The sequence below is a fragment of the Haliotis rubra genome, unplaced genomic scaffold (assembly GCF_003918875.1).
Source record: "Haliotis rubra isolate DU_JTF1 unplaced genomic scaffold, ASM391887v1 Scf183, whole genome shotgun sequence".
Taxonomy (NCBI): Eukaryota; Metazoa; Mollusca; class Gastropoda; order Lepetellida; family Haliotidae; genus Haliotis; species Haliotis rubra.
Genome location: NW_025765814.1, coordinates 1236120 through 1252678, shown reverse-complemented (window position 1 = coordinate 1252678; position 16559 = coordinate 1236120). Strand labels below are relative to the sequence as shown.

General features: G+C 37.7%; 2 protein-coding genes across 4 annotated transcripts; one reads left to right on the top strand and one right to left on the bottom strand.

Annotated features, from left to right (window-relative positions):
* The first annotated feature begins 909 nt into the window (after positions 1-909).
* Positions 910-6251, top strand: LOC124273709 (leucine-rich repeat-containing protein 73-like). The gene is made up of 4 exons (XM_046708994.1): positions 910-1250; positions 1751-1911; positions 2530-2753; positions 3563-6251. Exons 1-4 carry the CDS (start codon positions 979-981, stop codon positions 4004-4006), a joined length of 1101 nt encoding a protein of 366 aa, XP_046564950.1. The 5' UTR covers positions 910-978; the 3' UTR covers positions 4007-6251.
* Positions 6252-7077: 826 nt separating this feature from the next.
* Positions 7078-16547, bottom strand: LOC124273708 (tryptophan--tRNA ligase, cytoplasmic-like). Of its 3 annotated transcripts, XR_006897720.1 has the most exons (9): positions 14671-15016; positions 13309-13417; positions 12752-12871; positions 12229-12411; positions 10979-11192; positions 10350-10523; positions 9523-9663; positions 7407-8446; positions 7078-7281 (listed from the first exon to the last, which is right to left on the bottom strand). XR_006897720.1 is itself a non-coding variant. In XM_046708993.1 (8 exons), the coding sequence occupies exons 1-8, from the start codon at positions 16332-16334 to the stop codon at positions 8288-8290; spliced, it is 1233 nt and encodes a 410-aa protein (XP_046564949.1). In that variant the 5' UTR covers positions 16335-16547; the 3' UTR covers positions 7078-8287. The 3 variants fall into 3 exon arrangements, 2 of the variants coding, with proteins under 2 accessions (XP_046564949.1, XP_046564947.1); XM_046708993.1 differs by lacking the exon at positions 14671-15016 and adding an exon at positions 16202-16547 and having other exon boundaries at positions 7078-8446; XM_046708991.1 differs by having other exon boundaries at positions 7078-8446.
* Between the last annotated feature and the right edge of the window lie 12 nt (positions 16548-16559).

The window sequence follows — 16559 nt, the reverse complement described above, 5'->3', positions numbered from 1 at the left end:
AGCTAAATAGGTGGCACATTCAGCAAGAAGAGCCAAGTGTAATTATTACTAAATATAGAATGTTCTACGGCATGTAATATCAAACATATCCTAAGTGGAATCAATCTGTGGTATGGTCTACTTGAGAACATGGTGTTGCCGTTCGGGTTACTTTTGATGCTTCAAGCTGTCATAATAGTTACGTAATTAAGGAAGAATGTTTTCTTCTTTTGTTTTGTTTGGACTTTTGTTTTGGGGGGTGTGGGGTGGGGAGGGCAGGGGGGTATAATTCACATTGTACATGTTCCCCATAAAATCATCATTATCAGACGCGCGCGCGCGCACGCACGCACACACACACCTAGCCATAAATTATGAACGGTTCCTAAAGTGCAGGTTATTGTACTTCTTGGGTTCAGTCCAATTTGGTATTCGAACTCACACTCTCAAAAGTAGGCCTAGATGTAAAAAATCTCCAGCTCACAAAGTCAGCGATATATACCACAGGGAATTGTATTGCTGAAAATAATACGTCCTGGGCCCTACAAGCGTACACTGACTGATATACATATACATATAAAGAAGGTCCTTCCTTATATGTATATGGATATCAGTGTACGTTTGTAGGACCCAGGACGTATTATTTACAGCAATACAAGCCCCTGTGATATAACCCACTCAGACACTCTTTTCACACAGTCGCTCTATGGCTGAAATATTCCGATGCAACGTTAAATGTGACCTCACTCACTTTTTCCGTAGATCTTGTCGAGAGTAATTTATACGTCTGTATCTGTATGCATTGATCAGAATATGGGGAAGCTCCGCACAAAATCATGCCAGCACAATCGGTGTATGGAGCTTCGTTAATTTTAACCAATCCAGAATAGGCTATGCCTTTGCTGCAAATCTGTATTGTTGTAGAAACGAAAAGATGGCGGCAGGTGCCTGTCAATTACTTTATAAATAATATTGCTCTCTCGCCATCACTCAAACACAATGCTTGTTAACGCAATAGAGCATTCAGATGTGGAACTGACTAAAGAACACATCATGGAAATTGGTGATTTGCTAGAGAGCAATCAGCTCAGAGTAATTTCCTTGAGAAATTGTAAGATATCAGATGTGAACTTTAAACGATTAATGAAAAGTAGCGGCCGCAGTAAATCTTTGCTACAGATGTCCCTCAGTGTTGGAGTCATCTCCGACCAGCAAAGAATAGAACTACTTGCACAGGCTTTGAGGAAGAACAAGCTGCTGAAATCGTTACAGTACGTAACAACAGTGACTGCCCGTAGTCTTCTTAGTTTCTCAAATAGCACCTTCAAAAATATATATAACCGTAAATGTAAACACATGTTGAAGTCAATTCCTATAAATATAGTAGTAAACAAGAACTTCAGAAGTTGCTTGTTTTAGGATTACCACAGAAACTGGATATTACAAAATCAGTAACACCTTTCAGCACAGTAATGCATCACAACCACATCTCTCTATTATCAACCATTCCAGCACTATACCTAATATAAAGCTATCTGCCAGCTACTATTCTACAGCCTGAGTTTGATGCAATTTCATCTTGTCTTGTATTATCACATCATGCTTAAAATACTCCTGAAATACATTTTCAAATAAGTCAACTTGAAAGAATGGCAGAGTAATTTTTCCTTCGCTGTTTGTTGTACTATTAACTACTTAGTACTTTGTCAGTCCTATGTACATGTTGTCAGTCTAGAAATATTTCATGAGTTTAACTGCCTGTTTACTCTAGTATCCATGGTAACCCTATTGGTGATGAAGGACTGAAGGTGATAGCAGAGGCGCTCTCATACAACTCCCATGTAACAACCCTGGATGTTGGTGACTGTGACTTGGGAGATGCTGCTATACAACATCTAAGGCTTTTGCTGATGCCAACAGCAGAGCAAGAAGGTGGGTCAGCCGAAAGCAGAGCCTTGTTTGCCAGAGCTACAGAAACATCATTCGCATCATTCATTAACTTATATATATTAATGTATGATGTTAAACAATAAACAAGCATGAAATAGGTCTTTGAATGGCATTTAGAAGTGATCATTTAGATGCTCCTTAAGCATGAAATACAATTGATTTACCAGCAGCTTCTTTGGTACAAGAGCAGAAGTTTAAATACTGCATTAAAACACAGGATTACATCAATATACATTGTATTTGTTGTACTAGCAAATGCAGACAAAAAAGACAAATTAGTATGATAAGAGTTATCTATTGAATTGTTTTAAAATCTCCTGTGTATACTATATATATGCTAAACATAGCAGCATCTTTCACAAATATTTGCAAAATGCCAGCTTCCCTGATATTGGGTAACCCTATATTCTTCTGGATGTCAATAGAAAGCACAGGACCCTTTGACACAACCAGTTTTTGGAATTCACTTGTGCCTATGGTTTGCACAAAATTCATATTTGCATCTACAACTCAAGGATTTCATCCCACAAATGAAATACTGTTCAAAGCTACCCTGACTCACCCACTTACCCACCCACCCACTTATTTTTTCTCCTGAAGGTTTGTCTGAACTGGGCCTGAGTGCCAACACAAGGATCAGTGAAGCAGGATGGGCAAGTCTTGCCATGACAGTTGCCCACTCTCCAAACCTGAGGCGTATCTTCCTCGACTACAACAATTTGGGGAATATTGGGGCCAGCAGCCTGGTGGTGGGAGTTGCAGCCAACCAGCAGATAGAGGTCCTCGATCTCGAGGGCACCGGAGTCACAGAGGAGACAGCACAGGTACACTAGTCCATGTTAAACTCCAATGAACTATTTTGCTTCAAGGTCAAAGGAACTTAAAAATGTCTGTTGGAAAACTTTTTTGATTCAACTCATGAATTATCACCGACAGTGAGAAGACCAGATGTCTGTGATGTAAATCCTCAAATTTCAAGAACTTTGTTAAGTTGGAATAATTCCAGCCCTTCTATGCTAGAATCATTACATCACTTTGGGCTGCAATAGAATCATCTGAGTTCCAAAAAATATCTGCCATCTACTAATTCCAAAATGACAGCTACCTTAAATTGTGCAAATATATTATCGTCTCACTGTCAGTATTGCCTAAAAATAGACCCTTTTAAAAATGTTGTGATTTAGAGTAACATAATATTCCTTTGTAGCTGTATATGACCTTCTCAGTATCGCCTAGCGAACCTAATAAAAAAGTCTCAGATAAATATTAATTGTATCCAGTGTGCGAAATAGTTTCCAAATTTTGCTAGCCAGTCGGGCTAGCTATGCCTGAACGTTACTAGGCCACAAAATGATTCACTAGTCCAAAATTTAAATGTAGACACTGATTTCCTCATTAAGCTGCTAATACGATGAACATTTTTATAAGGCCATAATCTTGCATGATTTAAAAGTGTGTTATAACTTAACAAGTTGGAGAAAGTGATATCTTTACAAAATGACCCCATGAACATTTACTAGCCAGTCAGGCCAGTGTCTATGGAGATTTACTGGCCCGCCTGGATTTTTACCACGGGCTAGCAGGCCAGTGGTTATTTCAAACACTGATTGTATCAAATAATTTGTGTTTTCAGCTTCTGTTGGATCTAATGCAAAACTACCCTGGTAAATTACGAAAAATAACCCTTAGTGAAAATAAGGTGAAGAAGAGCACTGTTGCAGCCATCAAATCAATCCTGCGTATTAATGTTCCGGATGGTGCCAGTACTGATGCCAGTGAGGACGACTTCCTGTCTACCACTGCCAGTGTGAGCTCCTCACAGGGGCCCATTTCCTGTACCAGTGATGCGATGAGTGAGACCAGCACCTCTGCAACTGAAGTAACAGACACTGAGGACAGTGTACGAAGTGAGACAAGTACTGTGAAGGATCTGGTGTTGACGGATATCGAAGATCCAATTGAGAAAACACAGGCGGAGAAAGTTGATGCTTCTAAGAAGAAGAAGAAGAAGAAAGTGAAAGATGAAGAAGACGAAGATCTTGGGGAGGAGCTGAAGGAGGTGCCAGTATTTTGGTGATTTTCCTTTCAGGATTTGGTGCAGTTTGGTAGCTTAGTGGTTAAAACGGGGTTGATTCCCCACATGGGTACAATGTGTGCAGCCCATTTCTGGTGTTTCCCACCATGAAGCTGCTTGAATGTTGCTAAAAACATTGTAAAAGCCAGCTAACTCACTCACTTACCTGGATTCTGCCAGCTTTTGAACTTACTTCTGCTGATACATATTTTATCAGTGTCACGAAGCAAGCATTTTCATGCAAAACATTTATCTCAGAATTAACACGACATATTTTCTGGAAGTGTCTAATCACTTTATGAAATTGTACATGTTTCTATGCTACACATGCTGTGTAATATGTCTAAGGAGGCACAATGTCAAGCAGTGCTGAATATTGTCAACACAGAGATGGTGTTGCTGTGGCTCTGTAACAGGATTATGGTGTGTTGATCCTCATATTTATAACACATCAGGTCTTATGTCACGTAAGCATGTAATTCTTCCATGGTTGTGTATGCATAAATATGTACATTTAACATTGAATTTGAATCAAATCAGTTAGAGAGTTGTCAAATTATGATACAATGCCTCTGATTCAGATGACCAATGTGGTGACCTTTTTGCTTCCAGCTGTACTCCCTTGACATATACATAGAGAAATAAACATGATAAAGGAACACAGGAAAATTCAAGCGTTCCTTTATTAATTTCCAGTTTTCATCACCACAGCGCTATTCAAAGCTGGTGATGAAAACATTAAAGGAACACTTGAATTTTCCGGTGTTCCTTTATTTGTTTCTCTACGTATATTTAAGAGCAACCTCAACACCTGTATCTTTAAGACTTTCTGTAACTTGGGAGCACCCCTGAAAAAAGCTGCCAATGACTTTTTGCTGTGACATTTTGTTTGTAGCGCCATGAGCAAGCACTCTATGCCTGGAGTTTGGTGCAGTATAAGTGCACATATTATTATTCATTCTACAACTCGTCTCACAATTTTGCCTTGAGGCCAAGTGTCAGAGTAGGCTACATAGCTTTAAATACCTACCTTTTTTCTAACATTCTGTGAGAATGTTTCCTAAATGTAGGAAGGCTGACAAATATGTCTAATATATTACAAATCTTGTAAAAGGTTTATCATGTTTGTAAATTTATAACAACAAAAGGTGTTCTGTATTTCTTTCACATCTATGCTTTGGTACCACTTTTGCAGTTCTATGAATTGAGAGCAAGAATGAATTTAATTAGATCTGAACCAGATAATATCTGAACAATCACCTCACTGCCATGTTGTCTTCATGTAAGATTGTGTTCAGTCAAAAACAGGCCGATACTTCCAGCATTCACAGTATATATTTTTTACAGGTTTTTGGCCAATTATCAGAGGCTATTTTACATGTTGACTTGCACAGTTGTTGCCTTAATGTTGTGAGATGTTTGAACCACCATAACAGCAGCACAGTACTTACCCAGCCATGTTCCATGGGAGTTGTTATTATTCAACAATTCTTGTGAAATGATCACTCTGTAGAACAGGGTCCTTACAATATACACTGATATTTACACTTCATATGATGGTGGTTGTTCTGTTATTTAATTGAGGAGCATGGTTGTTACCGTCACATCACAGAGGATTATACACTATGCAACAGCTAAATATCAAATATGGCTCTTCTCCCACACAAGACAGATGTTATTAGAATGTCTGAATAACATGTAGTATTTGTTCATGTTTACTAACTTTAGTTGTGCCAAATTATTGTTATTTCTTACGTTTTTGTTTAAATACAATGTCTTTGTATATCTATGTTGATATATCAGGGACAGAATAATTCTGTTCATACATCTTCTCAAAGTACTTTGTAATCTTTCTGCAGATAAAACTGTGTCCATATTGATGTTTATCCAGACTTGTTTTGGAGACTTTTATCTTTAATCTACCAACAAACTGTACATCTCTGTTATCAATGTTCCTTACCATATGTACAAATATTCCTCTCCCAGGTCTAGAAGTGATCATTAATATTTCATCATCTGATTTACATCAAGAATTCACTTACTATGATTCTTTCGTCATTATGAGACCTTCTTAAAAATTCAATGGTTCCACTGAATCCTAAAAATTAAAAAGGGACAAAAATGTTATAAACTGTATTGATTGTAGTTAAATTAGCAAATTCTTGAACTATTTGTGTACTTTATGTACTTTAGTTATAAGATTTTTAGTTTCCTTTCTTTCACAGATGGAATAAATACTCATGTTACAGCAGCAAATGTTTGTTGATTTGACATCGGTATACCAAATGATGAAAAATTCCATTTTAGCTTGCTATGCATTAGTTGCATAATGTTCAGGCTTGCTATGCATCAGTTACTTAATGTTCAAGATTCTTGCACTTAAATAGACATGTGTGCATTTACACTAGTCTATACTAATGCTGGTGTTGGTCCACTAGAAAATCCATACCACAGTTTGACATAGATAATCCATGCTGATACTGTATACTAATTTCCAGCAGACCAGTCCCTGTTTAGTCTGCTTACTGCATACCTGTGAAGATCTGGGTAAGAATTTGTCTTCAGCAACCCATGCTTGTTGTAAAGGCGACAAACGGTATCGCGTGGTCAGGCTCGCTGACTTGGTTGACACGTCATCATATCCCAATTGCATAGATCGATGCTCATGCTGTTAAACACTGGATTGTCTGGTCCAGAGTCGATTATTTACAGACCGTCGCCATATGGCTGGAATATTGCTGAGAGCAGCCGGCAAAAACAATGGTATCTGAAAGCGTATTTTATTCATATCTCTTAAAAAAACTAGGGTCGGCACCAGAATTCAAGGGTCCGGTCAGGTAATAGAACCCCAACATTTGTTTTTTCGGCTTCAGTATAGGACCATGGTGAGAAAGTCAAAGTCATGAATTGGATGTTATTGTGTGGTCAGTCTAATCTCGTCGCAGTGTCTGATAACACAAACAGTGGAGATCCTGGCCGCAGTGCAACACTGAAACATTTGTGGAGATATAATTATACATGCTATCACATCTGGTATGTTGATATGAATCGGAAACAAAGCCATGTTTACAAAATGACAGAGAAAAGGATGTTATTTATTTTGTTTAAATTTGGAGTGATAAATAATGTGGAGAATCATCATTTTGGTGTACCCTCCATGTTGCCTACAGCTGTTAGGTGTACAGTTCCCAAAAGAGGCAGGTGTTTGGCCACGTGTCTTGGAGGAGCTGGTGTTGAGTCTGTAGTCCCTGGAAAGGCTGGTGTTGGGCCAATTGTCCCTGAAGACGCTGCTTTTGGGTCTATTGTTCAAGAGGCTGGAATTGGACCCAGAGTTTCAGTATAGGCTTGTGTTTGGCCTAATGTCTCCGGAGAAGCTGGTGTTGAGGCTATAGTCACAGAAAACCTGGGTGTTGGGCCTATAGTTCCAGAAGAGGTTGGTGTTGGGCCTATTGTCCCTGAAAAGGTTGCTTTTGGGCCCATAGTTCATCAAGAGGTTGGAAATGGGCCCAGAGTTTCAGTGTTGAGTCTATATTATCGAAAAAGGCTGGTGTTGGAACTATAGTTCCAGAAGAGGCTGGTATTGGGCCTATATGCCCAGAAAAGGCTGGTGTTGGAACTACAGTTCCAGAAGAGCTTAGTGTTGGGCCTATAGTTCCTGAAGAGACTTGCACTGTGGAATAAGTGCAAACACCACATTCCCCATTGTGCCCAGGCAGTGAAAGGAATGTCACCAGTTATCAGAAGAGTTATCTCCCATTTGTTAGTTGCCAGACTGAGGTGGGTGACAGCACTACACACTTGTAGTAACAGATATATAACAGGACATAAGATTTGCATATGCCATACTGATAACCTTCATAGATTACTTTCATTGAAGTTTGGATTGACAATGTCATTGTTCCCCAATAAACTGCCCCTCGAATGTACAAACATGTACAAACAGTAAAATGTTATCCCACACACAACAAAAACCTTCCCATTTCACTGATTCATCTCAATAATATAGCATGGTGACAAATGTTTTCTAGCATCTGACATAGCCTAAGTCTTCCTTGGTCATACCATACTAACATATATTGGACTGAGACAGTATTCTACATAGGTAATCAATTACAATGATTGGTTGATTTTAGCTTATTGACAATGGCATGACTACAATATGGGAAGATACCATCCCTAATAAATATTATCGATATAATCACATTTTAATTTTTGTCATCAATATACAATGACAATTTCAATCAGTTCATGTTTGTGCATTGTGTACATTGCGCAACTAAAGTGTCAATAATCATATTTGAGCTTCCGTGGTTTCATAAAGAGCTTAATCTCATCATCTGTGATCTTGGCCCTCCTTTCTCGATGTTCTCCAATAATTTTCTGTAAAAGTGTGATCAGCTCTTTTTTCAGTTCCCCTGTCAAAATCTGACCACTTGTATAACCCTGAAAGAGGAAACACCATTGTCAAAGTCATTCACAAAATCACATTCCAATTAATTAATATATATGTTTATGAAATAAAAGCAATTATACAATTCAGTAAACCTCATTATCAATGCATGTCTACTCAATGTCACCAACGGCCATATTCTACACTTTGGCAAAGATGTTGAAGAACACTTGATTCGGACAATAAACTAAAGTAAGATGATGGAATTGGGTGCTCAGGGTTTTACCTTGACTTACAAACATGGGAGTGAGTGAGTGAGTTTAGTTTTATGCCACACTCAGCAATATTTCAGCTATATGGTGGCGGTTTGTAAATAATCGAGTCTGGACCAGACAAATCCAGTGATCAACAACATGAGCATCGATCTGCGCAAATGGGATACGATGACACGTGTGAACCACGGTTCACAAACATGTCAGTCCAAGGACCCCGAATTATTAGTTTTAAGGATCCTTGCAGGCAATATGAGGATCCAGTGAAGTAACAGTTTAGAGAACTGTATGTTTTGATAATTTCTTTAGAGCCTGGAATGAATCATTGATCATGTGGACTGATGGATGAAATGATGCAAGTAACTGCTTTGAAAGAAACAACCCAACACTTAGTAAAGTCAAAGATGTGTTGGGGGTACAATGAATAATATTGTGCGTCCCTCCGGACATAGTGAATTTTTTTCTGCGCCCATTCTCTACATTTATGCATACTGGACACACAACCCCTACCTTCTTTTCAGTACTATGTACAAAAGGGCTTGTAAAGAATCAAGTCTGGCCAAACCAGTGCTAAACATGCTCAATACATTCAAGCAGTATTTATCTACACAGTGGCCGCTGAAGCCACACAATCCAAAATGATCAGTCTGCTCCTTAAACCATATCAATGGGGTTGGACACCATTGGGGTAGCCTTGTGGTTAAAGCGTTTGCTCGTCATGCCGAAGACCTGGGTTTGATTCCCCACATGGGTACAATGTGTGAAACCCATTGCTGGTTTCCACAACATGAATATGCTAAAAGCATTTCAACAAACAGAGAATTGCAAATATGCATGTCAAAACCAAGGATACTTACTTGTTTTATTTCTTCTAGCCTGGCATCATCTTCCATGAAGAATGTGAGGTACTGGTAGGACACATCAACACTGCAGTCGCCTCCCTTTTCTCGATGCTCCTCAACAGTTGTCTGACCTCCAGAGAATGCATACTTGTTGATCTGTTCATGAGGAGAAAACAAAACCATTTACAAAGTGTGACAGCAAAAGCAATAGATTATTGAAACTCAAGGAGTTCTATCTAACCATGCTAACAGTTATAACGTACATTGATTTTTTGGCATCAAAGTGGTGATTTACATGTCAAACAGTTAGGGCTGGCCATCGATATGCTAATCGATTATCGATAAATATCGGAGAAGTAACACTGAGCAAAAATCTAAAATAAATCAACACAATTCACATCAATGGTGAGAGGTGACATATGTAGGCTTGGATTACCAACATAACGCCATGCTGGACATGCATTGTAGGAGCAGCCCATGAATAAAGAGCTAACTTTGTATATTTTCTGAGTAAATTCATAAATTATTTCATCACAATAATTCATGTACAATATTATCGATTATACAATTTTCATATCGATAATCATTCCCATCAACGATATCTCTGATTATCAATCTTTTTAGCCAGCCCTACAAACAGTAATAACATTGTTCCTCAGTGTCATGCTGTATGAGAATCTCCAGCCATATTTAATGATATTTTCAGATAAGGAAACACAGCGTCAATTTCATGAGGTTCTGCATTCTGTCATGCGACTAAGTGTAGCTAATCCAGTAATGTGAATATGGATTTTTAGATGGATGTTTCGTTGGGGCAATGACATTGTAACATCACCAGTTACCTTTGTCTTGATCTGTTTATCTGTGTCAGTCAGGAATATCGATGAGTTGGTGTCACTGGCACTCATCTTGCTTTGAGCTCCTTGCAGTGCAGGGAAGAAAGTGGAGTGCATCAGAGCTGGCTTCATGCATCCCATCCTTGGTGCTACATCTCTTGTCATTCGGAAATACGGATCCTGGCAAAATATTAAAACATTTTGAACTTCAAAGGATGATGCTGGATAAGGTTCACATAATGAGAGTTGTGGAAAACTGGAAATGTTGGAATACAAATTGACTACTAATGATTGTTGAACTGTAAAGTTGAACTGTTATATCTACATCTATGATCAATCAGTTTGGGCAACAAACATTTGAATATCCTCAATAAGTCAATAGCACAGTGGATCAGAAAGGGAGAATTCACTTGGTCAATAGCACTGGGTCAGACCTGGAAGATTCACCCGGTCAACAGCCCAGGGTCAGACACAGAGAATTAACCTAGTCAATAGTCCAGGGTCAGATATGGAGAATTCACCTGGTCAACAGCCCAGGGTCAGACCTGGAAAATTCACCTGGTCAACAGCCCAGGGTCAGACATGGAGAATTCCTGGTCAATAGCCCACGGGAATCAGACAACTGTTGAACTCACCTGGTCAATAGCACAGGGGATCAGACAGGGGATGTTGTTCCTCCCATTGAAGATGTCTGGGAAGGAGGAACTGAAGCTGGGTGCAGCCTGGATGGAAGGGAAGCAGATCTTCCCAATGCAGTCGCTGTCACCAAAACCAAAACAGCCCTTCACCTGGTTGAATGTCACCAACTTTTGAAACTGACACATGTTCTTGTAAAACCCTCTGCTGTTTCTGTGGAAGAGAAATTATATACATTTGAATTGGTTTATCAACTTGAGGGACAAAACGTGAATAAATAAAACTGATGCCATGACCTTGAAAGAAATTTGACAAATTTATACAAATCCAAGACCTTTCTTACAAGTGAACACAGAATCATCACACATCGATACAGGCTACTACGATTCACTCACATATTCAGTGAATCAAACTGTATTCTTTCTTGAATTCAATTTGATTTTTACAATCACTGGAATTGAATACTAATGATTTTTTTTAAAAAGTGTGGTTTTTACTTCAATATGTTCAATTTGTCTGTCTTTTATAAAAGCCATATATGCAAGATGGAACATATCAAAAACAGGCAGGAACAATCAACACTTTTCATTTGAAAGAAACATGGCCAAAACATATATAATTCATTTTGTTATTTTTTTCACTGAAAATGATGAATACACCATCAACTGGATACATTTTATGGCATTCATGAAAAATATTAGCTTATTTGTGATATGTATTGCATTTGCCTCATTATGGATTCATTGCAGCCCTAGTGTATGTTGCATCTTGTTCAAATCCCATGTTATGCACTCAATAACCTTAAGCTAACATAGCAGTTGACAAAAACAAAGAAACTCTTTCATTATAATTACTAAGCAGGCGAGGTGAGGTGAAATGGGGTTTAACGTCGTACTTACGATTATTTCACTCATATGACGACGTGCATGCGTGTGTATGTGTGGCTGCTTGTACTAGCCCAGACCTAAGCTGGTTTTATAGTGCTAGCCCACTGAGATACCATGCCACAGTTAAGCATGAATACCCTATTCAGACACATTATACTGATTCCGAGCTGACCAGTCCTTGTTGTACCCATTAATGCTGAGTGCCAGGCAGGGACCAACAAGTACCATATTTTAACGTGTTTTGTTATGACGCAGTTAGGAATTAAACCCGCGACCTTCCACTCTACGGGCAGACACTCTAACCACTCCACCACAGAGGCGGTCCATTTTATTACTAAGGAGTATAAGGTAAGCACAATTACCCAATGTACTCAAAATCACTGAAGACAAAAGTCTTCTCTGGGTCAAATCCACAAGCTATAATGTCCTTTGTGTTTTCATATGATAGCCTGATCGCCTCTTCAATTGAGAAGTCCTTCCACAGGAACTTCTCATCATCCGTCATCTGTATGACTAACGGGACATCGAAAGTCTCCTGTAGCCACCTAAACACACAGAAAACGAAAGAGTGATATCCAAGCAAATGTAAGGGGATGGGACATAATGATTGGGCTGATACAAATAAATATAAAAAAGATTAGGTTTTCAATCTATCACATGTTAATTGGGTATCTCAGAAGGTCATCAAATCCAGACTAGCAATACAAAACAAACACCTTAATAAACCACTATGCTACCACCCACACCTGAATATTATCACTATCATATCAACAAAATGAAATAAAACAGCCCTTGGTACAGGTACAAATTATCCACTTTGAATTATCCAACTGTATGAGTGAGTATGGTTTTACACTGCTGTATGAAATTATAGTTTATACTTACTTTGTAATGACAAATGGAATAAGATGTCCCAGGTGCATGGCCTCTGAGGAAGGTCCACGACCGGTGTACAGGTAGAACGGCTGCTTCTTCTCATACATGTCCAGTATTTGGTGCAAATCCCTGGAATTATGAGATTATACATCTTAAACATTCACGAATACTCTCAAGCATCCAATGCTATTTTATAGTTGTTTTAAATCGAACAAAGTACATATGACTTACGTATAACATATATATGTTGTCAATTTTCAAATATGATATGATTTCTGAATAACAATGGTAAGATGGTAATTTTATGATAGCTGTAAGTATATAATGACCATTGTGGTCGAAAGAACTTCCTATCAGCTGATTGATAAAAAAATACACATACTATTATGACGACAGCAGTTGCCATTCGTAATTATAAATTACTGGGACAAAAAACATGTGCCAATCTCTTGTTATGTCTATGATTAAGAATAAAACATTTCTGAGTATGTGTAACAATGGATGACATATATATTTATGAAAATCTATCATCAGCTGATCACACATCCTGAGATATCTGCTTTTACCTGTGCGAGAAAAAAATTCCCCTTCGTATAAAATGATGGACTGGCTTCCCAGTTACTCTCTCCATTTTGTCAAGGAGTGCCTGGTCAATCTTGGAGCTTCCAAATCTTACTGCAAAAAGAATGCCATTGAAATAATCATTTAGAAGAAGAAGAATTCACCAAGTAAATGGGAAACAGAGCAGATCTGTAGCAAATATCATTACAATTTTCAAAGAGTAATTATAGAAAAAACATTCCATGTTGATATACTACACCAAAAACGATTAGGAATCACAAACTTTCGGGGGTACATGTTTTGTAGTGTAAACTAACTAAATAATTTCATAAAAATATCCCCCAAAATATCTGTAAAGAACTAACTTGTTTTATGACTAATCATGCTAATACTAGTAATAGCTAACATTATGATAAGTAAATATAACCTCTACTGGCCTGAACATATGTATAACAAGACAAATAAATATGAGTTTTCATGATTCGTTATATGTTACTGCATTGAACACAAAATCAGAATACAATGTTTAAACACTGAATTTAGGAAAATACAACTTTAAATTAATACCCTCTTTAAAAAAAATAATGACTGTTTTCCAATTTGCTTGCCCGGGGCTCTTAGTATAGAATCCTGGACAAGTCTATGTCATCGAATACACCAAGATACTGTAGTAGGACATGTGTGGTAGATACCACATTACTGGTCAGATGACGTGTGGTCCCACATGATCACTAAGTCTCTCTAATCATGATCTCTCATTCTACATGTTCTAAAATGACTTCAGTAAATACTGGATTGTGATTGGTTTATTAAATTCATTCATAGGTATATATATAATCACTTTATATACCTCCGATTTTCAACACAGTATGTATTTTTTTTAAATCATAATAACGTGGTTATGGTAGAATGGAGACAAACATACAGTTGGAAAATAGCAGTATATAACAAAATTACGCGTCAAATTTCGAGCTATTATAATTTCATTATATATCTCTGATTTTCCAACAGAGTATGTTTATCTCCTAATAACATAAGCCCCCATAATTCTTATGGATTCTAATAGTCAGTTTGGTAAACTGAACAATTAATAATAACATGACAATTCAAACAAATCAATAATTTCTTTTTTTCAAACTGACAGTCTTCCTAATTTACTGTACTCGTTGAGATGGTTGGAAAAGTGTTGGTCATTCTGACACAAAACACGGAACCCCTCTGGATTTTGACTGTCTATGCATTCATAATCTAAAATGTATTAAAAAAATAGGATGTGCCATCATGTGGTCTTTTCCGGTCCTTCGATTTCATATCCTATGTAAGTATGTTAATGCCGGTTTGGATATCAATGTATTATAATAACTCACCTATCAATTTATCATAATCGATGCCTTTCGCAGATGAACTTGCAACATTCCACGGATCAACAAAATCCTCTTCTTGGGTCTGGCCATCACCAATACTCATGTTCTGAACAGCTGCGGATTGTTCATCAGCCATATTGGCTTTTTGCTCACGCAAACAAACTAAACAGTCTTTTCGGTATGAGATATAAAAGCGTAGCTCACTTTCTTTTCACAACTGTTCCGATCATATATTGAACACCTGTCTGATTCATTTATATCATTTCCGATGTTGAAATAATGTAGGAAGTATACTTAGCGAACCGGTACTGACATATCGTATACACGTGTTGCATCATTCGTGCAGACGATGGCGACGCCTGTAACACGCACTGTGATTGGTAGGTCACGCCTATGAGATTTGTGAACTGTATCATCATTGGTTATTAATAGGCGGATTTTCAAAATGGCTGCGCCCATGATGTTTCTCATTTCACGTGTAATGATCACGTTTTAGCACGGCAGTTTGTAACAAGGACGTATATACGTCTTTGGTTGTAATCAATGATGAAACTTGCTGGCAATGTTTAAAACCTCAATCGTAGGCAACAGTTTCAATCGATATCAGCTGAGCTTTGTTTTCGAAAGTGAGTGTCCATTCGCTATATGTTACTGCATTGAACACAAAATCAGAATACAATGTTTAAACACTGAATTTAGGAAAATACAACTTTAAATTAATCCCCTTTAAAAAAAAAATAATGATTGTTTTCCAATTTGCTTGCCCGGGGCTCTTAGTATAGAATCCTGGACAAGTCTATGTCATCGAATACACCAAGATACTGTAGTAGGACATGTGTGGTAGATACCCAATTACTGGTCAGATGACGTGTGGTCCACATGATCACTAAGTCTCTCTAATCATGATCTCTCATTCTACATGTTCTAAAATGACTTCAGTAAATACTGGATTGTGATTGGTTTATTAAATTCATTCATAGGTATATATATATAATCACTTTATATACCTCCGATTTTCAACACAGTATGTATTTTTTTTAAATCTTAATAACGTGGTTATGGTAGAATGGAGACAAACATACAGTTGGAAAATAGCAGTATATAACAAAATTACGCGTCAAATTTCGAGCTATTATAATTTCATAATATATCTCTGATTTTCCAACAGAGTATGTTTATCTCCTAATAACATCAGCCCCCATAATTCTTATGGATTCTAATAGTCAGTTTGGTAAACTGAACAATTAATAATAACATGACAAATCAATAATTTCTTTTTTTCAAACTGACAGTCTTCCTAATTGTTAAATAATAACTCACTACGGTACTCTCGTTGAGATAGTTGGAAAAGTGTTGGTCATTCTGACACAAAACACGGAACCCCTCTGGATTTTGACTGTCTATGCATTCATAATCTAAAATGTACTAAAAAAATAGGATGTGCCATCATGTGGTCTTTTCCGGTCCTTCGATTTCATATCCTATGTAAGTATGTTAATGCCGGTTTGGATATCAATGTATTATAATAACTCACCTATCAATTTATCATAATCGATGCCTTTCGCAGATGAACTTGCAACATTCCACGGATCAACAAAATCCTCTTCTTGGGTCTGGCCATCACCAATACTCATGTTCTGAACAGCTGCGGATTGTTCATCAGCCATATTGGCTTTTTGCTCACGCAAACAAACTAAACAGTCTTTTCGGTATGAGATATAAAAGCGTAGCTCACTTTCTTTTCACAACTGTTCCGATCATATATTGAACACCTGTCTGATTCATTTATATCATTTCCGATGTTGAAATAATGTAGGAAGTATACTTAGCGAACCGGTACTGACATATCGTATACACGTGTTGCATCATTCGTGCAGACGATGGCGACGCCT